The following is a 24,615-nucleotide window of genomic DNA, read 5'->3' as shown; positions in this document are numbered from 1 at the left end:
TCTGAGAAATGCATCGTTAGTCGATTTTGTGGTCATGCGAACTTCACAAAGTACTTACACAACCTAGATGGTGTAGCCTACTACACACCTTCCTATATGGTGCTAATCTTACGGGACCACTTTCGTATATGCGGGCCATCATTGATGGAAATGTCATCATACGGCGCATGAGACTGATCTCGAGCCTGAAGTGAGTTCGCTCGCTCCTTGCACAGCAAGCCAATCTCTGACACCGGCTGTAATGGAAGAAAGTAGGAGTTTTATTATTGCAAAGCGCTGAGCAAGGAGAATGGGTAACTAATGCTGAAATCCAAAACGCCCCGAAAAGCTACAAGAAAGGGTTTTTATTTGGGGTTTTAGGTAGGGGATGGGGAGCCCATAGCTTTGCTGGCCGGTGTTTTCCCACCAGCCTGTGTTTGACCTTGAGAAGCTGCTTACGGGGAGAGGGGAACAGTAAGACAGGAGGGTTGCAGGTGGCTGTCCTTGGCTGTCTTGCTTCCATGATGGATGGTGGATTCTGGTGTCAGGGCCCGAGCAGTTGAGGTCTGGGAAGCCTCAGCTTTCTGACCTCCTCTGACACAGCTTCCCTGTGGCAGACTTCAAGGACACATGATGAGCTAAAACTTTAATGGGAGCCCAGCGTGAGGCCACCTGGGTTTTAACAATTTGTAACGTCTATTTGGTTGTAAAGCTCAGGGAGTCAAAGGTTAAAGAGACAGGTATTTACATATGAGTGGAACTCAAGAAGCAGAGAACAGGGATGAATATTTTTGGTTTTAACCCCAAATAAGCTCGGTTCAATCTCCGGGAACCGACATCAGGTCTGATATTAACTAAGAGCCGTAACAATACTGTAATCAAGATAAATAACAGTTTAATGCAATAAAGACAACATCGGTACCAGCGCTGTGATGAGCCACACTCATATCGGAGCCTGCAGCAAAGGGAAAAATTGGTAGTATTAATCCCATTTTTATTCGAAATTTTGCTATTTTGTTGATCATGGATTTTTTGCATTAATTTTGATTTTTTAAATGATGGTATTAAATTAATTGTATTTATCTCGAAGACTCGGTTTTTTTGTGCCTGGGAAAGTGCCTGGCTCACCTCACCCTAGTCCCAGGCCTGGGATGAGTATAGTCACCCTCTCCTGGAAGGATTAGGATGAAGCATCGGTGAGATCAGATGGGAGCTGGGTATCCTCATTTTGCGATATTAACTGACGCTCCGCTGTAGACAATTTCCTTATATCCATTCCCTTCCTTTCAGATGCTAAATTGGCTTTCTGTATTCCCACTCTCAGAGGGAAACTCAGAACAAAGAGTCAAATCCTTGGCTTTGAGTTGCAAAAGAGGCTTTGAAACCCAGAGCTGAGACTGCGGCCGGTTCTGAGAGAGAGATTTTGTGTAGGTCTAAAAGCTTAGCTTTGAACTTGGAGAGCAGAGAGCTGATGCTGAAAGCCCTGGAGTGGGGAAGGATGCGTCATCACAGAAGCCAAGATCCCACCCAAAGAGAGATGCAGGTTCCACAGGCAGGAGGGAGAGAAGGGGCAGAGTAGCACCCCTAAACGGAATGTCGGCCCTCAAAGGCCCTGGTCCCACCTGCTCTGAGCTGAGCGTGGTACGAAAAGGAAAAAGTCCCTGGTACATTAGGGGACACCAGGGCTGAGCGGACCTGTACTTCCCTTACCAGGTGTGGTCTGAGAATGCAGCGGGCCTCCTGTAAGCCCCCCTACCTGTATAGAGAAGCCTCAGGAATAGAAACGGAGCTGAGCTAGCTTCCCCCACGGATCCTCTACACGCCCCTGCGTCATGGGGGAGTATCCAGAAGTTTCTGAACCTCCAAGATGGACTTGGTGAGGCCGAGAGCAGGCTGATGGACCTAAGGGGCTGCATGCATGGTCCAGGCAAAGCAGCTGAAGGGTTGATTGTGTGACCCCAGCAACCAGAGGTCAGAGTGTCACAGTTGCTTCCGGGCAGGTGCAGGCAGGACAGGTGTGGATGACCAAACCCACGGAGGTCACATATCTCAGGAGGAGTCAACACGGATGGATGCCTCTCCCCCAAGAGCAACTTTCCGGAATGGACGCACCCTGGAGGAGGGGCAGGATTCTTGATCCGATTGGATTTGAGTGCTAAAGGGACAGAGCTTAGATTCAAAGGGGGCTGTGTTGGCCTGGAATCGACTAGAGGGATGTCTTGGCGAAGTTCCATTACAGAGAGCCCGGGGTGCACTTCTCACCAAGCTCCTGAGTCTGTGCCTGTGAAACCCACACTTGCAGCGTGCACAGCTGAGCGGGTGATGCCATGCACAGTAGGACCAGATCCAAGGGACCCGGTTTGCATCAAGGACCTCATAGATTAGTATCCCACAGGGCATGTGAGGAAAGGCATCTTTTTCCATGTCTCACAAAGGGTCCGTAAGGCAGCAGCCTCCTTGCCAGGTGTGTAAGGTACCTGGCCCACAAGAGACGCTCCAAAAAGGCTCATTCCCATCCTCTTGATGGTAACCCACATGTGAACGAAGGACATTTGAATTCTTTGGCCACCCCCACATTGTCTTAGGTTGAAGAATGCCAAGGGTTTTGCAAAACAGAACCCAAACGTCCTACTGTGGAAGCTGGAAACGCTGGAAACTCCCAGCTTCCCTCGCAAGTTGGATGCAGGCATGTGACCTGGAAACCACCCATCAGAGGCATTCATCCTAGATTCTGAATCGGAAATGAGACATGGCAGAGCAGAAGGGACCGTGCGGAATCTCCTGAGGACTGTGGGGGCAGGGCCCGCAGGGGCAGTCCAGGGCCCAGTGGTGGGGGAGGCATGCTGTCTCCATGGGCCTGGGTCTGAGGGGCAATTTTGGCTCTGGTTCCTGGCTCAGTAGCTTCTAAGCTGTGTTCTCAGGCCCACCTGAAGATTCTGTGAACTCCGAAATCCTTTTGATAGATTCCTTTTCTGCTTCAATTAGCCGAAGTTGGTTTCCGTCGCTCACAAAGAGCTCTGACTGCTACCCCACATGGTCAGACTTTAGCCTCATCACCAAGGGAGTCACGTGGTCATGGTGGAGGGACCACCGGCCCTGTCTCCGAGGCCTTCACTGCCATACCCAGGAGTCCCCATGCTGCCAGAGGCCTCGTATATGCTCAGGTTCTTCAATGCCAGCCTCCTGCCCCTTGTGCCAGAGCCCACCAGGAGAATGTGGCTCTGCTCCAAGACTGTCCCACCATACGGACCTGAAGGGACCATAGGGACCACACCTTGTCATGGTCCATGGCAAGGCTGCTTGGGGCCAGATCCTTATAAAGTCTTTCCTGAACACAGCTCCATCAGCTTCTCACTCAGTCTCTCTCTGAGGATAAATGGACCAGAAAGATGCCTTTCTGACCCGTCTCTTTACCTGAGGATCTCTGAAGACAGACACGCACATGCGCATGCACACACACTCACACGCCACTTCTTCAACAAGAGAAAACAAGGCCCCATGCTTATCACTGGCTGCACAGGAGATGCTGGCTCTCCTGGGAAGCTTCCAGTCCCCTGCTTCTGCCCACTTGAGACCCCCAGTTCGGTGATGTGCTGGGAAACGCCTTGTATCCAGAGCAGAGAGACCAGAGTGTTCGCTCACTAAGCCAGTGGCTTTCGTGCCTCATCTCTCTGGCTCAGACTGACCTGGTTCTCACAAAGGTCCTTCTGGGGTGAAGTTTTATGACTCAAAGAACTGTCCCACCAGAGCCCTGTCTGAAGCAGCGTCTTGAAACGCAAGGAGTGTTGGGATGTCTCAGAGACCCCGGCCGACCCTCCTCTGACCTTGAACAGAAGCCCTAAGGGGGGCTTTCCTGGGTCTGGTCCCTCCTCTGTCCTTGCATGTTTAGCTGTTTGGGGAACACTTCTGTGGGGATGGGTGGCCCTCCAGATGGTCAGAGAGGAAGCCGGGGATCAGATTCTGAGTTTCAGGGCTTCCATCTGTCTGCGTGGAACATCCCCACTGTCCTGCAGCCTCCCCACGCACGGCTTCCCGCCACCCCCCCGGGCCTCCTGTTCCCACGGGCAGATGCCTCTTCCCAGCTGGCCAGCTGTCAAGCAATGATAACGTGACCCGGGCCAGGTGGCACCTGTCGACATCAGCCGCCACAGTGCCATGACAGGAAGCAGCCACACACGTGTGCACGTGCGTCAGGAGCGGCGCCCCATCGCGTGGCACCCGGGGTCTGTCCCCATCCTCCCGTCCCATTAGCCCTTGGGGCTCCACGCCCCCACACCGATGCCGTCAGCACAGCACCCACCTGCGTCCCCAAACCTCCTCCAGAGGGCGGCCCCCCAGCGTTCTTGCTGAAAAGGCCCACGGAACGTTCTCAGCACCAGCAGGCTGTGGGGGCTTAATAAGAGTAATCGTCATTGTCACCGCACACCTCCGAACGGTTCCTAAAGTGCCCGTGGGAGGGGCAGGGAGGTTTTTTGGTCGCAGCTACAATAGGCACCTGCTGGAAGGAATGAATCACCTGGACGCCCCAAGCTGGTTACCAGGTGAGGGGAGGTGGGCAGCTTCCAGGAGGGCCAGAAGTTGGCCTCAGGGATGGGGCGGGGCCTGGCCCCCTGAAGGACAGCCTGGGCCTCCCGGTAAGGCTGCACTTAGAGGTAGATCTCACCCATGCTCTCCCAGACAAGAACGGGTCTGTTCCTAGAGAAGGGTCGTGTCCAGGACCAAGACGGAGGAGACAATGGTCAGACCCATGACTCTCCGCAGTGCGGCCCTTGCTCAGGACTCCAGGCCCACCTGGAGCTCTGGTCCCTCTGCTCCAGCATCAAGGTGGCTCCTGTTTGCCAGCTGAGCATTTTACACATGTGGTCTCACTGACCCCACCAGGTGGAGCCTGCAGTTACCTGCCGCTCAGCGTCGTTAGGTGGTCTCCAGAGCTGATGGCAGGAGGCAGCCTGCGGGTGTGGACAGCCAGGATTTGCACTTGGGCAGCCTGATTCCAGAGCTCAGGCCCAGACGACTACGCTCTGCTGATGCCCAGACCCAGGAGAGGAAAGGGTGCCTGGCTGATGCTGGCCAGGGCCAGGCGGAAGGCTCAAGTCTCAGGGGGCAGGGGGACGGGGCCTCAGAAAATGAAGCCACATTGTCAGCGCCCACACTCCCCAGCCAGCGCAGAGGGCGGGTGACGTGGCCAAGGCCGGTCCCTGCAGTGGGGTTTCAGTAACCTGAGTAGCCGCAGGGTGGAAAGTGTCCGCCCCTCCTGCCCCGGTGACTCAGAGAGGATTGCTCAGAGCACTGGCTCTGGTCTTGGGACCTCCTGCGGGTCAAGGATAGAATGTGGGGGCCCTCAGGCCACTACTGGGGAGTTCAGTAGGGGGTGGTCAGAGACTGGCCCTGGTGTGCGAGGGGAGAGCAAGGGGGCACACGCAGAGAGACAAGGGGCCACCAGGGGACAAAGCACAGGGGTCCCCAGGGGCCCCAGCCATGGCATCCAGGCAAGTTGGGAGGGGGGGGAGCGGCACAGCATAGTCTCAGCTGCCAGGCCACACAGACGCAGGGAGCCTGGGTGACTGACATCCTGGCATCAGGGCCAGTGATCCCCAGAGGCCCACCCCTGATGGCCCTGCTGGCAGGCAGAGTTCGTCCGTTCATCCATTCATCTAAGATTTACTGAACACCTACCAATGTGACAGGCACTGTCCTCAGCTTTAGAGTTTCAGCTGTAAACAAGACAAGCATGGTCTGTGCTCTTGTTGAGCCTCCTAATGGGGGAGGGGGACAGAGACGGGCTCCATAGCATGGCCTGCCCTGGGGGGGCAATGGTTGACTTGAAATTGACCTATGCCCCCACCAGCTGCTGCCTCTCTGGGCTCTGGCCCCACCCCTTAGCAGCAGGCACCCACCCACAGTCCTTGCAGGCTATGTGACCCGGGACCAGTGCCTCCACCTCTCCATGTCTGTCTCCTCATCTGGGAGGTGGGGACCCCCGTGCCCTAGTCCAGGCAGGACTCTAGACCCACCTAGGCTTGGCCTTGGCCCCTCCTGGAACGCCCTTCCTGCCACCCCATGCCCTGGGCCACCCTGTCCTCACACAGCCCCTTGGGCTGGGGCCCAGGACCCAGCAGGGAGGCCAGGAAGGGCTGCCCGAAGAGAGGCCACAGGGGGAGAAGGCAAGGGCTGAGGGGCGCACAGGGGAGCTGCTCGGCGCCCTCCCCGGGGATGGGGTCTCCTGCTCCCACTCAGGAAACATCGTGGGGTGGCCCCAGCTCACATGTCCTGGAAACTGGGTGTGGGACAATGGGAGCGGGGAGGTGATGGCAAGAGGATGTAATCAGACTCCGGTGTCCCCGACACCTTATCCTCTGTTGAGCCAGGCAGAGGTAGGCAAGCGGGAAACATGAGCTGTGAAAGGACACTGGCAGGAAGAGGGGAATGGAGAGGAGAAACGGAGTGTGCGTGTGTGTCTGTTCTGTAGGTCTCTGTGCACCTGTTTTCTTGTCTGTGTGTCCGTGTCTATGCGTGTTGATGTGTCTATAGGTCTGCCTGTGTGAGTGTGTGTGTGTGTCTGTATATACAAGCATCATGGGTGTTTATGTGAAGATCTGTGTGTGCGCATTTGTTTGCCTTTCCATATGTCTCTGTGTGTGGTTGTGTTACTGAGTCTGTGTGTCTTTGTCTGTTGGCACTTATGTGCCTGTGTGTGTTTGTATGTGCGTGTCCTCAGGGGTCTGTGTGTATCTTTATTGTATTTGTGTGTACTTTTGTGCATGTGTGACTGTGGGCGGGAGGGGCTGGTCAGTCTCCCACCCTCTCCGCCACCTCACTCTGGCCAGGCCAAGGATGGGGCCCAATTCAGTGGGCAAGGGTCCGGTTTGGTGACACACCCCTAAAGTTGGGGGCCATGGACCAGCAGGCCGCCACCCACAGTCTGTGGGACTGTCACTGGGTCCTGAGTCTGGCTGGCTTTGCAGCCGAGAGACTTTATGTCCCCGACTCCCCTCCTCCGATGTGGGAGCCAGCTGGAGCCACCCACATCCCACATGGAGCCCCAGCCAGGCCGTGGACAGCCCCCGGGCCTGCCGCTCAAGACTTCTGGGTACAGCCGGGCCCCGGGACCAGCAGAGCTGCTCCAGAGACACCCACTGGGAAGCAGGAGTGGAAAGGTGGGTGGGGGACCAGCTGCTGGACCACTGAGTCCTCCCCTCTGAATGCCAGTCTGGGCTGCTGCTGTCCTTCTGACCTGTTATGACCTCAAGCAGCTCAAGCACCCTCTCTAGGTCCAGGTTTCTCATTTATAAAATAAGGGGCTGGTGCTAGCAAGACCACAGCATACAGTTGTATAGCTGTGCACTGCACAAATGCACCTGTTGGAGGTGACAGAAGGCCCAGAGAGGGAGCCCGGATTCTGCCCTGTAGGCTGAGGGCCCTGGTGTCAGGCTGCAGCACCTGGAGGGAGGGACGCCCTTTTCTTCCCACAGGAAGTTTGCTCTTTTAGTCCTGTGCTCATGTGGGGCGTCCGTCTAGGGGGCACCTTGTTCTAATTCTCATGAAGGGGCTGCACTGAGGCAGCAGCCTTTTCAGCAAGTTCCCACCTCTCCCTGTGTTGGTGTCCGGGTGTCCATCCACTGAGGACCCCCCTCCATCCGTCTCTGGAGGGACACCTCTATGACTCTTGCTGCCCCACTGCCCTCCCCCCTCCCTTAAACCATCCAAGGTGGGACCCAGCAGGGCCCCTGAATCCCTGCCCCGATCCCCTGCTCCACTTTATAGACCAGGTACTGAGGCCAGTCGAGCCCCCTCCCACACACCCCTGCCTCCCCCTTCTTCTCTGGCCCGCCTGCTCCCTCCCTTCCACACTTGACTGAGCACTTAGTACAGACCCCTTGCCAGGAGTGGAAACTGAGTCTCAGTAGTGAAGTGCCTTGTCCGTGGTGTCACGGTGAGTCCAACCAGGCCTCCCGGAATCCAAGTCTGGCCTCACCCCTCCACCCCTGCACTCCCACCCTCATCCCTCCTTTTCCCAGCCACCGCTGACAGTGACAGACACATGGCTCCGCCTCACTGCTCTTTATTTCATTAGGAAAGTAGTTGGCGGAGTCCCAACGGGGGTTGGGGTGGGAACAGCCACAGGAGCCGGCTCCTGTCCCATTAGGTTGGCCAACCTGTGGGGAACGTACAAGAGGAGTGGTGGTCTGTGTGCTCTCCTGCCCCCAGGAGGCCACTGATCTACCACCCCCGACTCTAGGGCTGGGGTCCCCAGGCAGCGCTTCCTTGACCCAGGGTTTGGGAGGTCGGGCAGGCCCACGATGGCCACCCCGCACAGGGAACAGGTGTGTGGGGGGGGTCCCCCAGCCCCTTACCCAGGCCTCAGGCTCAGCTGGGGGTGGTGCAGCGGCTGCTGTGAGGTGTGGCTGGCTCGGCAGAGGGGGTCGGCTGAGATCAGGGTTCTGCAGGGAGGGAGGGGGCGCAGATGAGAGAAGGATGGGGCGGCGAGCCCTCTCCAAGTCTGCCCTCTCCGGCTGCCAGCGCTCAGTCAGGGCAGCCAAGCCACAAACATTCTTTGCCTGCCAACTCGGGGCCGGCATGGGAACAAATGTGATTTTTGAGGAATTGAATTGAGCAGAAAGGAGTCATGGTGAGGCAGAACCACAGTCCATTCAGCTTAGGTCCCCACCCCGGCCATGCAGCCTGGCGGGGAGCAGGTGTGCAGCTGGCCTCTGGGAAGTTTGTCAAATGCCTGGGAACAAGGGGCAGGGAGGAGGGGAGCTGAGCAAAGGGAGAGGTCGCTGGGGAGAGGAAGGAGGAGCCCTGTGGGCAGGAGAAGGGATGAACAAGCCACAAAGAGGAAAAGGGGCCTCTCAGACGGACAGGCACACAAGGGAGGGAGAGAGGCTGCAGAAAGGCCTGGATGTGGCAAAGGACAGAGCCGAGCGGGAGGGCGGGACGGCTACCTTCCCACATAGGGGTGCTGGCGCCGCAGGCTCTCCGTGGGGGTGGGTGTGGCCTCCACGCGGGTGGCCGACTGGTTGAGGGTGTAGCCTCCTGGCTTCTGGGGCTGGATGCCACCTCGAGTCCAGCCTTCACAGTCTCGACCCTTGGGGATGTTCTCGAAGTACCTACAGCACAGGAGGGGTTGGGGGCCGGAAGCTGGCCTCTGCACCCCTCTGCAGCCTCTTGCTCTTCTCCAGCCGGAATCTCGGCTCCAGCAGAGTGCACTCTGCCTCCGATCCCTCTGGCCTCCTCGCCTTAGCCCATGCCGTGCCCTCTGCCTGGCACTCCACAAGCCCCCATCCACTTGGGGAGCTCTGGCTCGGGGAGCCTGCCCTCCCTCTGCCCCTGAGCCAGAGGCCCCTCCTTGTGCCGCCCCCAGCGCCCAGATGCTGAGAAAGCACTTGGGAGTGGACAGGACTGTTTAAGTGATGTCTCTGACCCCGGCTTGGGAGCCTCTTGGGGCTGGGGACCCTGTCTTATCCATTCCTCTCCAGGCATTCAACTTTTCTTCCATTTCGTCACTATTCACTGAGCACCAGGCCGGGTTCTGAAGGTACCAAGGTGAGCGAGATGCGGGCCCCGCCCTTGAGCTTATGAAGAGAAGGTGCCAATAGATGAACGTGGAAATCGGTGATTCCAACCCCTGGGGGCTCTGGGTGCACCAGGCAGGAGCTCAGGAAGTGCTGGTGGGCAGGGAAAGGATCCAGCAGAGACAGCTGGGCCTGGGGGTCCGCCTGCCTAGGAAGGGGCAGGGACACACTGGTCCCCCTAGGCCCAGAGGGAGCCTCTGCCCCTTCCCCTCACCCTCTGAGGGGACTGGAGCAGCCACAGGTGTCAAGGATCTGCTGTGCAGTCAGGCACCACATCTGTCCCTAAGGATGGGGCACAGGGGCACCTTGGGACACCAAGGACTTGGGGGGACAATGTGGACACAGATGACAGATGCTGTGAGGGGAGGTTTTGTCTGAAGAATTACACTCCTTTATCCCACTCCTGTGAAGCCCTCCCCAACCAGTCCTGGCCCCGGGAACCCTCTCCACAGCTCTAGGGCCACTTCCTCCTGGGAGCCCTCCCTGATGCTCCTGACACTCACTCTTTGCCCAGGGCTCACACAGCACAGAGCTTATCTCCTGAGGCAACATGGAGCCCACGTGCCATTGGACTGGATGTAGTGTCTTAGCAGATGCCATAGTTGCTCCACCCAGACCCCCTTGGACCCCCTTATTCTTCCCCTGCCCACCAGCCTGGCTGCCAATGGCCTGCACTGCATCTCTGGGAAGGCTGCCCTAGGGCTGCAGGAACTTGCTTTGCCTGAGCAAGGAGGTACCTAGCATTGACACTGCCCCTGGGGACAGCCCTAAACCAACCACCCAAGGATGTGGGGGTATGAATACCCCAGCTCCCTCGCCCCTTGGCTGGGATAATTCTGAATTGTGTGTTTCGCAGTTTCTAGACTCTCCCAGTGGGATGTCTAGCTTAATAGCACGCCTGTGATTGGCTACCTCCCCTTCCCCATCCCCCCTCCCCACTCTCCCACACCCCACAACCCAATAAAGGGCTTGTGCTCAAATCCTTGGCTCAGGGTCTGCTTCTGGGGGAACCTACATTAATTCCGTGTCGGCCTTCGCAAGGCTGTGAGCTCATCACTGGTTCCAGTCTCAGTCTCCCTGTCTGCGAAATGGGCTCCAGCATCACAGCCCCGGACTCGGGCAGGGAAGGGGGCTCACCTTTGGTTGTAGGCGTTGAGGTAGCGATTATCCACGCCTGGGTCGTAGGGGCTGCGGACATAGCTCGGACTGTTAAGGCTGAACCCTGTGGGCTCCTGCATGAGAGAGAAGAGAGAGAGAGTGGGGACTCGTCAGTTCAGAGAAGGTGGGGATTTGGGGGTGGCGGCTGGGTACCCCAGGCCTCACCTTGTTCCCCACGGTCTCCTGGCCCAGCAGGGAGACATTTGTCTGTTGCATCCGCTGCGGCGGCTGGAATTGCCGGGTCATGCTGCTGGGTTCTGGGCTGGGAGGGGGCACCTGCAGGGGACAGAGCCACAGGCAGGGTGGCTGGGTGGTCAGGGTGAAGCAGCAGGGAGGGAGGGCGGGCGGGCAGAGGCACACACAGCCCCAACCTGCCCCCAGCCCCAGGACCCGTCCTTCCCCCTCCAGCCACTCGAAACTCACTGTTTCAAACACTCTCCTCCGTTTCCAGCCCCTGGGCCTTTACCCTCCATCGAAAGGGGTCGGCAAACACCCTGATTCTTCCCGTCCTTCAGTGCCTGGCCCAAAGGCCACCATATTCAAGAAACCTCCTTGACTCTCCGCTTGTCTGAGGGAGCCCCCCATGGCCACTCACTCTGGGGTTCAGAGTCCTCTCATTCCCTCGGCTGAAGCTCTTCTCCCACTCGGAGCCTCTGGTCAGCGTGGGCAGCAACTCATCGCCCTAAGACAGCAAAGCAGCCACTGTCACCGCAGCACGGCTGCCCGCCACGGCCTTCTGGCACAGTGTCCCAACCACCCCCCAGGAGGACCCCAGCCCTCCCCAGCTCAGCTTACATGAGGGTAGGTCATGGGGAGAAAGTCCGACTTGGTGACACTCCGGCTGGGGAGGAGGACCTGGAATGAGGCCAGCAGAGGAGCTTCAGCTGGGCAGAAGGGGTCGCCCCCTTGTCCTGAGCTCAGAGAGGGACAGGTGGGTGTAATTGGGGTAATGAGGAAAGGGAAGAGTTAGGGGAGAAAAGAGGGGAGGACCCGACGCTGAGTGGGAGCCAGCAGGCCGGGTTCTTGTCTGGGCTCCGAGTGACCTTGGCTAGGCCACTTCTCCTCTTTGGCCCTCGGGGTTCTCATCCGTAAGGTGGGGGAGTTGGACCGAAGCAGGGGTGGTCGCCCAAGCTCCCTCCTCTTGTGTTTGAACAAAGGGTTCTGCCGCTCACTTTTTGTAAAAAGCTAGAAATCCCCAGAGCGGACGGCTTCGATGACCCTGAGAGTCCAGTGGGGCCCAGCCTGCCTTACCGGGTCCCCGGGCAGGGCCTGGGAGGGCGGCTGGAAGACAATGGGGCTCCTGGTGGACTCCTTGGTGAAGCCGGTCTCCTCCTTGGCTCCGATGGATCTCCTCTGCAACAGGTCTGCAGGAACAGCCCCCTTGTGCTGCCCCCTGGCCACCCGGCCCCACCCACGGGGCCCCCAGAAGCTCAGTGTCCCAGGACCAGGGGAGAGAGCTGGCTCCGGGGATCCGAAGGCCTGAGCCACCAGGATGGTGGACACCAGGAGGACTCCAGACTCCAGGGCCCAGAGTGAGAGAGGAGGGCAGAAGGAAGGGCAGGACCGACGGGCCAGGAGGCGGACTGGACTTAGTCCTTAGTCCAGGGTCCCCGGGGGTCTCTCCTAGGTCGGGAGTAGGGAGGTGTGGTGGGAGGGAGGCATGAACTCTGACAAGCACCCACCTGGCTCCTGAGAAGGCTCCTTGAGATACTTTGAATTATACTCAGAAGTCATGAAGTGCGGGCCCTGGAACACGGAGGGTGGAGCAATGGGGCCACACGGGAGACCAGAGCCCCGAAGGTGGTCAGTGATGGTGGCGGCTCTTGGGTATCCGCGCTCTGAGTAGAGCTGTGCGGTATAGCTGAGAAGGGAGGGCTGGGGCAGCACCCCTGACACAAATCTCTCTCTGATGGGGCATCACAGTGCCAGCAATCCCAGCTGGAGAGCACAGCTCTCCTGTGACCAGGAAAACTTAGTCACGTCCCACACTGGACTCCTAGTAACGAACAACAGGGCTCAGAGCCCCCGGGACCAAGGCCGGAGGGGACCCAAAGAGAGGAGAGAGGCTGATGGAAGAAAATGGGTGCTCCCTTCACAATCCACTGCTCGGGCGTCCGGATGGGGGAGGGGAGAGAAGGGAGCATGGGTGTTAATCCTAAGACGGGCGTGACGACCCCTTTGATGCTGTCTTGGAAATCCCAAATATCAAAGCCTTTGCTCTCCCCAGTTTTTCTTGGTGCCCTGAGCTTCTTGGGTGAGTCTCCCTCTGGTCTCCAGGAGGGAGAAGCAGGGGGTCTGGCCCCTCTGCCCAGCCCACAGCCCTTACTGGGGCCCACCCACTCACGTATTGTGCATTCTCCCACTCCAGGGAGCCCCTGTCCTGCTGCTGGTGGAGCAGGGGCACTTTCCTGGGCTCCAGCCCGGTGATGGCCTGGGGCCTGTAGTCCGGGGTGTCAAAATGGACCTTCCTGACCTGGGAGGAGGGAGTGGCCAATTACCCCTCCAGGTGAGGGAGGGCAGCCACTCCCTGACTCTGATTCAGCCCTTAACCCCTACAGAGTGTCTTCACAGCAGCCTGAGGGGGCCCTTTACCCTGAAGTCAGGTCACGTCCCTCCTCTCTCCAAGCTCTGGAGTATTCTCATCACACTCAGAGTAGAAACCCACATCCTGACAGCAGTCCACAGGACCTCGGCTCCTCAGTCGGCTCCAGCCACCTGCCTCCTTGCTGTCCCTCTTCACATCACACACTCCTGCCTCAGGGCCTTTGCACTTGCTGTTGGCACCACCTGGAACACTCTTCCCTCACATAGCTACACTTGGAGGAACACTAACCTCTCTCAAGTCTTTGTCTAATGTCTCCATAACAAGCTCTTTCCTCATCCTCCTGATTTGCTGTGGCAACCCCTTCACTTCTGTTTCACCCCCTGCCTCTTCCCTGTTGTATTTTTCCCCAGCACTTTTCACCGTAAAATATAGTAAAGACGTTCAGAACATATTGGTTGAATGAATGAATGAATGAATGACTTAGTATCCATTCTGGTGGTGGTGGTGATGATAAGGATGATGGTCATAATGATGACAGAAATGAAGAAGACGGGGTGAAAATGACAGAAGTGAATTTGACAATGGTGGTGAGGATGGTAATAAGGGCTTGGAGATATGGATGGGATGGTGGAGATCAGGGGGATGGGATGGGTTTGGGGTTGGGATGAAGTGGGAATAGGACCGGAGATGGGGATGGTGGGGATGGGGGTGGGAATGGTATGATGGGGGATGGGGTGGGAATGGTGTGATGGGGAATGGGGTGGGAATGGTGTGATGGGGTGGGGGTGGGAATGGTGTGATGGGGGTGGGGGTGGGAATGGTGTGATGGGGTGGGAATGGTGTGTTGGGGGTGGGGGTGGGAATGGTGTGATGGGGGATGGGGTTGGAATGGTGTGATGGGGAATGGGGGTGGGAATGGTGTGATGGGGTGGGGGTGGGAATGGTGTGATGGGGGGTGGGGGTGGGAATGGTGTGATGGGGGGATGGGGGTGGGAATGGTGTGACGAGGGGTGGGGGTGGGAATGGTGTGATGGGGGTGGGGGTGGGAATGGTGTGATGGGGTGGGGGTGGGAATGGTGTGATGGGGGATGGGGGTGGGAATGGTGTGATGGGGTGGGGGTGGGAATGGTGTGATGGGGTGGGGGTGGGAATGGTGTGATGGGGTGGGGGTGGGAATGGTGTGATGGGGGTGGGGGTGGGAATGGTGTGATGGGGTGGGGGTGGGAATGGTGTGATGGGGTGGGGGTGGGAATGGTGTGATGGGGGATGGGGGTGGGAATGGTGTGATGGGGGATGGGGGTGGGAATGGTGTGATGGGGGGATGGTGGCAATGGTAGAGATGGGGATGGAAAGGGAATGGGAATGGTAGAGATGATGATGGTGACAGAGATGGGGATGGAAATGGAGAGGGAGGTGATGGTGGGGACGAGGATGAGGACAAAGGTGATGAAAGTGTGTGTACCCCCAGCCCACATTGTGGCTGCTCCATGTCCAGTCATCTCAGCCTTGACCAACTCTTGGCAGGGCAGTCCCACCCTGCTGGAGGGACTCCACCCACTTTCCACCCCCAGCCCTTCCTCCAGCCCATCCTAGGGCTCCCCGCTGTCTCCTGGCCCCGGCGCAGCACTGACCTCCTTGGTCAGAGGTGTCACGTTGGACTTCTCCCGAGAGTACCCAGAGCTGGTCTTGGCCAGGTCCCAGGGCAGGGGATATCCGCCATCGGATACCTCTGGGGGACGGAAACTCTGACTGGTCACTGTCTGGAGATTGTCACAGACTTGTTTCCTGAGGTGGAGCAGGGGTAAGAGCTCTTACCACCAGGGCTACCTGCCTTTGTCCTCTGAAGGCTGCAATGCTTATCTCCAGAAGCTTCCCACCTCCCTCAGACCTCGCACAGATGCCTCAGGGGTCGCCTGCCTTTGGGCCCCCAGGACCTGAGACCTAGAGCAGGCAAGGCTCAGGGTCCCTATGCCTGGAGCCTGGAAGTGGTCCGATGAGCTCCTATGGCCCTGAGAGCCAACTCCAGCAGGACAGGGGGTGAGAAGGGGTGGGGCTGACCGTACCCCATGGCTGGTCCAGGTGGCTCCAGGGTGTCAACCTTGGCTTGGTATGAGACCACAGGCCGGAAATTTGATTGGTAGCCTGTGCCTTTGTGACTGCCCATGCGCGGCCTGAAATCCTCCCGACCTGCCAGAAGGGAAGTGAGCAGACAGGATGGGGGGGTCAGCAGAGTGGGAGAGCAGTGAGGGGGGCTTCCCAAGCACGGTCAGCATCCCCCTTGGGGTCCAGGGGCCCTGTGATGGAGAAGGCACAGAGTCGGGGCAACAGCAAGTGTGACACGAGCTGTGAAACCTGGCCTTTCGGGACTGTGACAACAGGAAATGGAGTCGGCAGGTTGGGGACAGTCAGTATGGCAGAATCATAGGATGGATTAGGTGGAGGGAGCAGTGGGGCGGGGCCAGCCCCATGGTACCCGTGTGGACATGGTCCTTGGGGGCTCAGGGGACCGATCAGCTCAGTGTGCTGAGGTTGCTCCCAGTGTGTGATGGGCTAAGGGGGTGCTCCTCTCCCAGCAGGAGTGCCTCCCCGCTCCTGCCCTGTGTCCTACAGGTGCTTCTGCACAGAGGTGCCCTCACCATAGGCTACGGAGTAGCTGGTGGCATAGAATTTCAGCGGATCCGTGCAGCCGCCTGAACTCATCTTCACATAAGGGGAGACACTTCCCAGGGGGAGTTTCCCCATCATGATGCTGTGGGGCAGGGCCCCGGGGGGCCTAGGAAGGAAGCACAAGGGGCCCCCGTCAGCCCAGCAGCCCTAGGGCCCGAGCCCGCCCCAGGCCCAGGCTGCCGAGACCACAGAGGGGGTGACGGAACCCCACCCAGCCAGCCCCTTCCCCCAGGCCTGTCCCTCTCCACTCACACCCCCACCTCACACTGAAGACAGGACTAGTAATCGTCAACACTTATCTCATGTACACCTGTGTCTCCTTTCACCTTCCCACATCCTATTATTAATTCCCATTTTACAGCCAGGAAACTGAGGTTCCAAGTGATGAAGGATTAGCTCACAGTAGGTGGTAAACTGTGATTCAGACCCAGGGTATCTGACTCCTGGGCTCCTGATCTAAACCCCCCCACACTCTCCTCTGGGGACTGAATGGCCAGACAACCTCCCCCCAGGGAATTCTTGGCTGTCCCAAGAATTGGGGGATACTCGCTCTCCGTCTCACCCTCGGCTGTCTTGGTCTTGCCCACCTCCCGCTGGGAGTTGGCTCAGCTCTCCTGGAGACCAACAGGCAGCTGGCCCCACCCTCACCTGCCCTCCGCAGTGGCTCTGAGGACGAGCAAGAGGCTGCAGGAGGCAGGAGCTGCTCCGGAGTGGCCTGGGCCCTCTGAGAGGTGGCCAGGCCAGGAGAAACAGTGCATTGCCTAGCAACTGGCGCCTAGCAACAGAGTCCCCACGCCTCTGAAGCCCTTCCAGAGCCAGGGCCCACGGAGGGGCTGACCTGGCCAGGAGTGGGGGGCCAGGAGCTGCTGAGGCAAGGTCCTGCCTCCATGGCTTTGGCCCCCATCGCCGGTCTCCCTCCACAGGGCCCGGCAGAGCTGCCGTCTGAGTGACATCAAATAAACGATAATCCCAAACAATCACTTCCATTCACTGAGGACCCACTTCTCACCAGACGCTTTATATCCTTTATCTCCAGTCCTCTGAGGAGCTCTTCCAGGTAGCTATTATTATCCGTCTTTTCACACGGGGAAAATGAGGCTTAGACAAGCAAAGCGACTTGACTGGCCGGAGATCTCGCAATCAGAAAATAGCAGAGTCGGGATTCGAACGTGGGTGGGTCCCGATGCCACTCTTAGGCCTCTTGGTAAATCGATGTTTACCATGCTCTGCTAGAGCCAGATCTGTGCCAAGCAATTTTACACACGCACTTCATATAATCCCCCAGATCACACTGTGAACTGGGTACTATTATTATAGAGCCAATAAGCCACAGCAGTGAAGAGTGTGGTTCCAACCCGATCCGTCACCTTCGACGAGGTCCCTATCCTCTTTGCCTCATCTTCACCGAGGGCTGTAACCGGACTGCCTTGTAGAGCTGCCGGCAGATTTAACGAGAGGGTGAATTCAGCACCTGGCAGATAGTTGATGCTCAATTTATTTTTATTTTTATTTTTTTTTTTTGCTGATGAAGATTCACCCTGAGCTAACATCTGTGCCAATCTTTTATTTTTTATGTGGATCACCACCACAGCATGGCCACCTACGAGTGGTGTGGTTCCATGTCCAGAAACTGAACCCAGGCTGCCAAAGCAGAGTGCCGTGAGCTTAACCACTAGGCCATGGGGCTGGCCCCCTCAAGATGCTCAATTTTTAAAAGCTGCTATTCTTAGCCTTATTTTCGAGATGGTAAAGGTGAAGCCTAAAGACAGATTACCCAGGCCTCACAGGCGGTGGAGGCAGAGACTGGCTTAAGACAGGAGTGAACCAACTCCACAGTCACTGCTCCTGCCTCCTCTGAAGCCCATTCACCTCGCCTTGACTTGAAGGCTTGTAAACGTGTAACAGTCGTGTCTCTGGGGAGGAGGAGGTGAGGTGGGGTAGCGAGGAGCCCCGATTTGCAGCGTTTGCCAATTTCCGTGGTGTAAATACTCTCATCACGGCTGCTTTCAGACCACTAACGCCACGTCGCTGAACGGGGAGTCGGGCAGACATGCTCTGTAGCCACCCTCCACTGAGGAGCTCCCAGTCTAATGACAGAGGCTCGCGTGAGCTCCACCCACGAGCCGCAAGATAGGGTGAGACCACCAAAGGTGGGGGCTCACCCAGGGCGAAGGGAGGGAGTGGCCCTTCTCAAAGGGTGCATAGAGAAGTGGTTACAAGCAAGAGCTCAGACTCTGAAGCCAGACAGCAGAGGCCCTGGCCCTGCCACTTGATAACCTAAGACTTGGTGCATGTTCCTTGTGCCTCAGTTTCCCCTTCTGGATAACGGGGGTAATCATGGCACCTCCCTGTGGGGTTGTAGTACACACAAAGCCCTTAGCCGGCACCTGGCATGCTTTGACTGTGAGCGCCAACAAAGAGTTAGGGAAAGGCCCAGGCAGAGGTTTGGGCCCCTGGGTTATGGCCCTTGAATTTCTCACGGCCCTGCCCTCAGGGAGCCCACAGTCTTCTGGGGTCTCAGACACAGCCAGTGTGATGTAGCCAAAGAAAGCTCAGTTTAGGAGGCTGGCAGGTCTGATCCCAGAAGCTGCTTCTGCCACTGGCTTGCTGTGCGAGTCTGGGCCTCGCCTCCCTGAGCCTGTTCCTGCACCTGTAAGCTGGGGACACAGTGCCCACCTGGTAGGTCGCTGGTGGATTTGGAATACCCCATGCACAGTGTCTAGGCGGAGATGAGGGAGGGTGCACCACGTGGAAGGCTCTGCAAGGGCAAAGGTGGGAGAGCCTGGCGCCCTGGTGGCGGTGACTGTGGCTGGAGCACTGCATGGGGAGGAGGAGCTCAGCTAGAAGCTGTGGCCAGGTTTTCCATTTAGCACTTGGTGGGGGAAGAGCAGGTGGGAGAAAGGTTTGAAATCCTCCCCGTAGGGCTGCGAGGGAAGCTCTTGAGCTGGTGGAGCAGCCGGAAGACTTGGGTAGGACTCCCGGGAGGCGGCCGCTCTCCGAGTCTGAACTCCCTTTAGGGCCGGCAGCGGCGGTCCTCCAAGTGGCCTCTGGTTTTTTGCTGTGTGGCGACACCCAGCGGCCATACCGCGCAACTGCAGGAGATGCTGCCGGTGCTGCTCTCCGCAGTCTGGGGGGCTCCTGGAGGGGTGCAGGGAGGCGGCAGAGCAGCTAGATGGCCCCAGCCACAAGCCACCCAGACTTATTCACCCCCGGGCTCTCCAGAACAGAAGGTGCCGGCTTCGCACGGAGTGCTCTGGGAGGGCGGGGGCCCGGAGCCCGCAAGGAGCAGGAGGCCTGGGGATGCTCGCCTGGCACTGGTCCCAGTGACAGCCGAATTGCTGCGTGACTTTTGGACCTCTCACCTCTGGGCCTCAGTTTTTCTATCTGTGAAATGAAGCAACAGACTAAACAACGCTTCCAGATTTTAAGTTGGAAATCCTGGGCCCACCTCAGCCCATCTTCTCATTTATTAAGCACTTCTGCCCAGGCTCAGAGCTAGGAGTCACCCCATCCCTTTTCACTCCAGCCCCACAAGACAGAAACTATTTTTATCTCCGTTTTACATATGGGGGACCTGCCCGAGGCATCACAGGCAGGAAGGGATGGAGCCAGCTCTGACTCCTGAGTCGGCGCCAAGCCTGCTGGAAACTGCCAGCAAATCTGCTGTCAAGAGCTGGGACTGGAGCAGTGGGCTCTGACACCACGCGGTCGAGCTCAGTCATTTCCAAAGGGATGGACTGCCCTGGCCCGATGGTGACTTCTTTCCCCTTTCTAGAGCTGCCCAGCCTGAGCAGTAAGATTCGTTCTCGTCTCCCCCCTGTGAGAAGTCAGGGCTTCAGACACGTGGAGCTGGCCCTGGATGCCAGCAGCTGCCTCCCCACTGAGGCCTGGAAGGTTGAGTCTCAGAAACCAGCAAGAGGACATTTTGGGGCCCTGGCCCATGGAAGTCCTTAGCTGGGACCAACGGGAGCAGGCCCTGACAGGTGTCCGAGGCCAGTGTGCACCACCCTTTGACTGCTGACTCCCGAATGGGGACAGATGTCTGTACTCTGTGCTCTGGGCTGCGTGAGCTTCAGGTCCCCAAAGGAGCATGAACTTGGGCAAACGAGTCAGCACATCACCAAGCATGTGTCGTTCTGTCTTGGTTGACATGTGTCTTCAGGGCTGGCCTCAGGGGGCAGGGCCAGGCTCTTGTCAGGAAGAGATGTGTTAAAGGAGGGAAAAGCTGCTTAACACACCCAACCTTTTGACAGAAGACCATGCTGCCCGGCGGGGGGAGTGAGTTCTCCGCCTGGGGAGGCATTCAAGCAGCAGTTTGAATTTGCTTGGATCTGGATGACAACGACAGCAGGCTCTCACTCAGGGTTTATGAGGTACCAGGCACTGTTCTGAGTGCTTCCCATGTAATACTACATTTAAATGTCACCACTGTGAGGGGTGTTCCTGTGTGGTGGGTGGTATCAGCAACTCTGTTTTATAGATGAAGAAACTGAGACACAGAGAGGCTCCGCAACTTGTCCAGGGTCGCACAGCTAATAAAGGGGGAGGTTCTTCTTTGAATCCAGGCAGGCTAGCTCCAAAGGTCACGCTGGCGACCACTTCGATATTACCTTATGGATTGAGCTAGAAGCTCTTCAAGTTATTTTCTCTCTCTCTCTTTTTTTCTGGTGAGGAAGATTGGCCCTGGGCTAACATCAGTTGCAATCTTCATCTTTTTTTTTTTTCTCCCCAAAGCCCCAGCACATAGTTGTATATCCTAGTTGTGAGTCCTTCCATGTGGGACGCCGCCACGGCATGGCTTGATGACCTGTGTGTACGTCCGTGCTCAGGGTCCAAACCAGTGAAGCCCGGGCTGCCGAAGTGGAGCGTGCAAACTTAACCACTCGGCCACCACAGGCCAGCCCCTCCTCAAGCTATTTGCAAAATCTGACCTTCGATGACAGTTTTTAAGACCCTTTTAAAAGACTCCTCCCTCCCATGCTCAGCTGTCTCCTGCACCCAGCCCCTTGGTCTGCACTGGCCGCTGCTAGGTGAAAATCCACCAAAGAGGGGTTGACAACTGTCCAAATCATCAAGATGAGCAAGAATTGGGAAGCAGTCCGCTAGGACATAGCTGAGGAAACTGAGTCCTCGCAGAGCAGGGACGTCTGAATTTGACGGCGCTGGGAACCTCACGTAAATGGAATCAGACTGCATTTGTCCTTTCGTGTCTGGTTTATTTCACTTAGCATAACGTCCTCAAGATTCATCTGCCTGGTAGCATGTGTCGGAATTTTGTTCGTCTTTAAGGCTGAATAGTATTCCATTGCATCTATAACCACATGTCGTTATCCAATCCTCTGTAGACGGACATTTGGGCTCTTTCTACCTTTTGGTTATTGGGAATGATGCTAATGTGAACTTGGGTGTACAAATATCTCTTTGAATCATTGCTTTCAAGTCTTTGGGGTATAGACCCCGAGTGGAATTGCTGGATCATATCACACTCATACTTTTGAAGTCCCTGGGCTGGAGGCTGGGGCAGGCACGAAGGGTAGTGTTTCCTGGCTTCAGATGGGCCTCGAGGCAAGAGGGTGCTAGAGGAGAGATCAGATCAGGTGTCACTCCCAAGAAAGCCCCGGGCTGAGCCCTTTTTGGTGTAAGAGGAAGAGGCAGGGGTGCTAATGCCTTGGAGGAGCTGAGGTCACATCTCTGCTCCTTCTGGAGCCTCTTCTAGACTTGGCTTTGAGGTGTGGCTCTGACACAAATAGTGCTGTGTGACCTTCCTTAATTAACCTCCCCTCTCTGGTCCTGCTGCGTGTGAAAAGAGGGGTCTGGACTAGAACAGGAGGTTTGGTTTGTTTGTTTTTAGTTTGACATGTGTTGTTTCTTTGGCCTTGGGGCCTCAGAACTCCTTCTTCAAACGGATCCTGAAATGATGGTTGGCTCCATGTTTCCTCCCCTCCCCTCCCCTGTGAGATAGAACGACCCCACTCTACCCGCTTCCAGGTTCTTCCCCTCTGCCTTGTTACAGGAGAGCATGGACAGGAGGCTGCCACACTTGGCCTGGCCCTCTGGGTCTGGCTGGACCGCACTGGCCGTCTCTCCTGGCCTAGACCCTAAAGTGTGTCCACGGAGGCCACCGGGTCTGCAGAATAGAGCTCAGCAAACCCCTCGCTCTGCTGCCGAGAACACTGTTTTCGAACCAGATTCTTCTAAGCTCACCTGAAGAACCTCACCCAGGCCAGGTGACCCCCTGTGTGATCACCTGGACCTCAGCTGCTCCAGGTGACCCTCAGGGGTGGAGCAATTTGAGGCTGGGATGTGACATACAGGGGGTCATGGCAGGAAGGGCTGACTGGGGCCACGCCAAGCCACGGGGCCCCTTTGTCCACGGGACAGGGCAGCAGAGTGGCCTGGCTTCCTATGACCACCTCTCGGGTTAGCCCCGCTGAAGGGCTCCGTGGATCCTCTGAGGACGGCCAAGTAACCGATTTAGAGGATGTGGATCTGGAAGCTCCTGGGTCTGGACGGCCTGGCATTAGGGTCCGAGCCCTGGCTTTGGGGCCTCGCTGAGCTGCATTCACATCCTGGCTCCCTCGCGGACAGTGTCCTGGGCCTCGCTTTCTTCTTTGCGACAGCAGGATGCTAGCTGCTCCCTGGGCTGTTGGGAGGATGAAATGAGGACTGCGAGAGAGGAGCTCAGCGTGGTGCCTGCACCGGGTGGAGGGGTGGGGGATGTGGTTATTGTGGGTGTAAGCATCGGGTCCAGGGAGAGTGCCAGCAGACGGGCCGGCGTGACGGCAGCTTCCGCTGCTGGTTTTGCTCTTTCCAGCTTCTCTGTACTGTGACTTGGGCCTCTAGGAAGGACCGCTGTCTCAGTGAGACAGGAGGGCTGCCCGGGACTAGCATCCTACAGCTCCCACCTTTCAGAAGTGCCCTGGAGGCCCTGCTTCCTGTGCTGTCACCCCAGGAACTGAAATAGCCTGGGTCTAATGGCCTAAGTCCAATTGCTCTCTGTCATCGTCCTTCCTAAAAGGCAGTGGCTCCCCGGATGGTCTGAGCGCTCTCTCCACCTCCCACCATGCTAGGGTGACTTCTGGGATGTGGTTCATTTCTCCCCTCGGTGGACGTTTCCTGGAAGAAACTCTCTCATGCTTGTTTGCTGGCTGTTCTGTTTCTGCCTGTTCTGTTCTTGGACTGTCTCCTCTGGGTGAACTGGCTGATTTTGCACAAGGTTTAAAAATTAATGACTCCTGGGGAAGATGCAATGAGATGGAGCAGAAAATAAGAACCCAATCCACGTCCTTCAACAGGATGGAGATATTCTTGGCAGCGATCAGCAAGAAACCCGGGGTAGGGGGCAAGAGACTGGGGCCCAGACGCATAGAGATCTGGGTTCGAATCCCCAGCCCTGCCTTTATAAGGCAGGTGCCCTTGGACAACTTCCTTAAACCTCTCCAAGCCCGTTTCCTTAGCCGTGTGATGAGGCTGCAGTAGAATTCATACAGTTAGGCTGCAGATTTAGAAAAGACAATATTTAAGTGCTTCAGCACACAACCCTGCATGGAAAAAGCAGTCGGTAAGTGGTTATGCTTGTTTTCCATTTCCCAGCCTCCCTAGCAGTTAGATAAGTGCCGTGTGGCCTGTTCTGGCCAACATGCTGCGCGAGGAGTTGAGGAGCGCCACTCCCAGCCTGAGGTAGTCAGGAGCCACTGTGCGTTTTCCACTCCCTGTGGGTGGAGTCCTCATGTTGGGCGGGAAGAACCGAAAGGTGGGAGCAGCCTGGATCCCCGAGTCACCGCCTGGAGGTCAGCAGCCCGGGAGAGCTGCCTGTCCCTCATCGGATGGGGATGCGACAGACGGAGAAACTGAGCTGCTTCATGCCCTTGAGTTTTGGGCTTTTGTTTGCTTCTGCAGCACAAGCAGAGGACTGAGGAGCTGAGGACTTGGGAAACAAGTTGGGACATGATTCTGTGTATTCGTCAGGGTTCTCCGGAGAAACAGAACCAACAGGATGGACATCTATACGTATATATACAGAGAGAGAGAGATAGAGACAGACGGGGTTTGGGTATAAGAAATTGGCTCATGGGATTATGGAGGCAAATAAGTCCCAAGATCTGCAGGGTGGTGAATCAGTAAGTTGGAGACCCAGGAGAGCCAATGATTTACTTCTAGTCCATGTCCAAAGGCCTTAGAACCTGGAGAGCGGATGACATACTTCCCACCTGCAGACAGGAAGAGCTAATGTTTCAGTTTGAATCTGAAGGCAGGATGAAAGCCAACGCCTCAGTTCGATGTCAGTCAGCAGGAAGACTTCTCTCTTAATTGTGGGATGTGGGGTGTGGTGGAGCCTTTTTGTTCTATTCAGGGCTTCAACTGATTGGATGAGGCCCACCCATATTAGGGAGAGTGATCTGCTTTGCTTAATCTACTGATTTAAATGTTAATCTTGGGGCCGGCCTGGTGGTGCAGTGGTTAAGTTCACATGTTCCACTTTGGCGGCCCGGGGTTCACTGGTTTGGATCCCAGGTGTGGACATGGCACTGCTTGGCAAGCCATGCTGTGGTAGGTGTCCCATGCATAAAGTAGAGGAAGATGGGCATGGATGTTAGCTCAGGGCCAGTCTTCCTCAGCAAAAAGAGGAGGATTGGCAGCAGATGTTAGCTCAGGGCTAATCTTCCTCAAAAAAAAAAAAAAAGGTTAATC

General features: G+C 56.9%; 1 protein-coding gene across 1 annotated transcript; it reads right to left on the bottom strand.

The window, feature by feature from the left end:
- Window positions 1-8,346: 8,346 nt before the first annotated feature.
- Window positions 8,347-16,672, bottom strand: SAXO4 (stabilizer of axonemal microtubules 4). Its single transcript, XM_023654161.2, is given in 14 exon segments — window positions 8,347-8,388; window positions 8,390-8,420; window positions 8,925-9,089; window positions 10,692-10,786; window positions 10,878-10,988; window positions 11,308-11,394; window positions 11,508-11,567; window positions 11,964-12,076; window positions 12,395-12,458; window positions 13,057-13,185; window positions 14,889-15,042; window positions 15,321-15,444; window positions 15,894-16,030; window positions 16,487-16,672. Coding segments are annotated over 13 exon segments (1,284 nt in total). The 5' UTR covers window positions 16,003-16,030; window positions 16,487-16,672.
- Window positions 16,673-24,615: the final 7,943 nt, after the last annotated feature.

This window comes from Equus caballus, chromosome 12 (genome assembly GCF_041296265.1).
Source record: "Equus caballus isolate H_3958 breed thoroughbred chromosome 12, TB-T2T, whole genome shotgun sequence".
NCBI classification, from domain to species: domain Eukaryota; kingdom Metazoa; phylum Chordata; class Mammalia; order Perissodactyla; family Equidae; genus Equus; species Equus caballus.
This window is presented reverse-complemented; position numbering and strand designations above follow the sequence as displayed.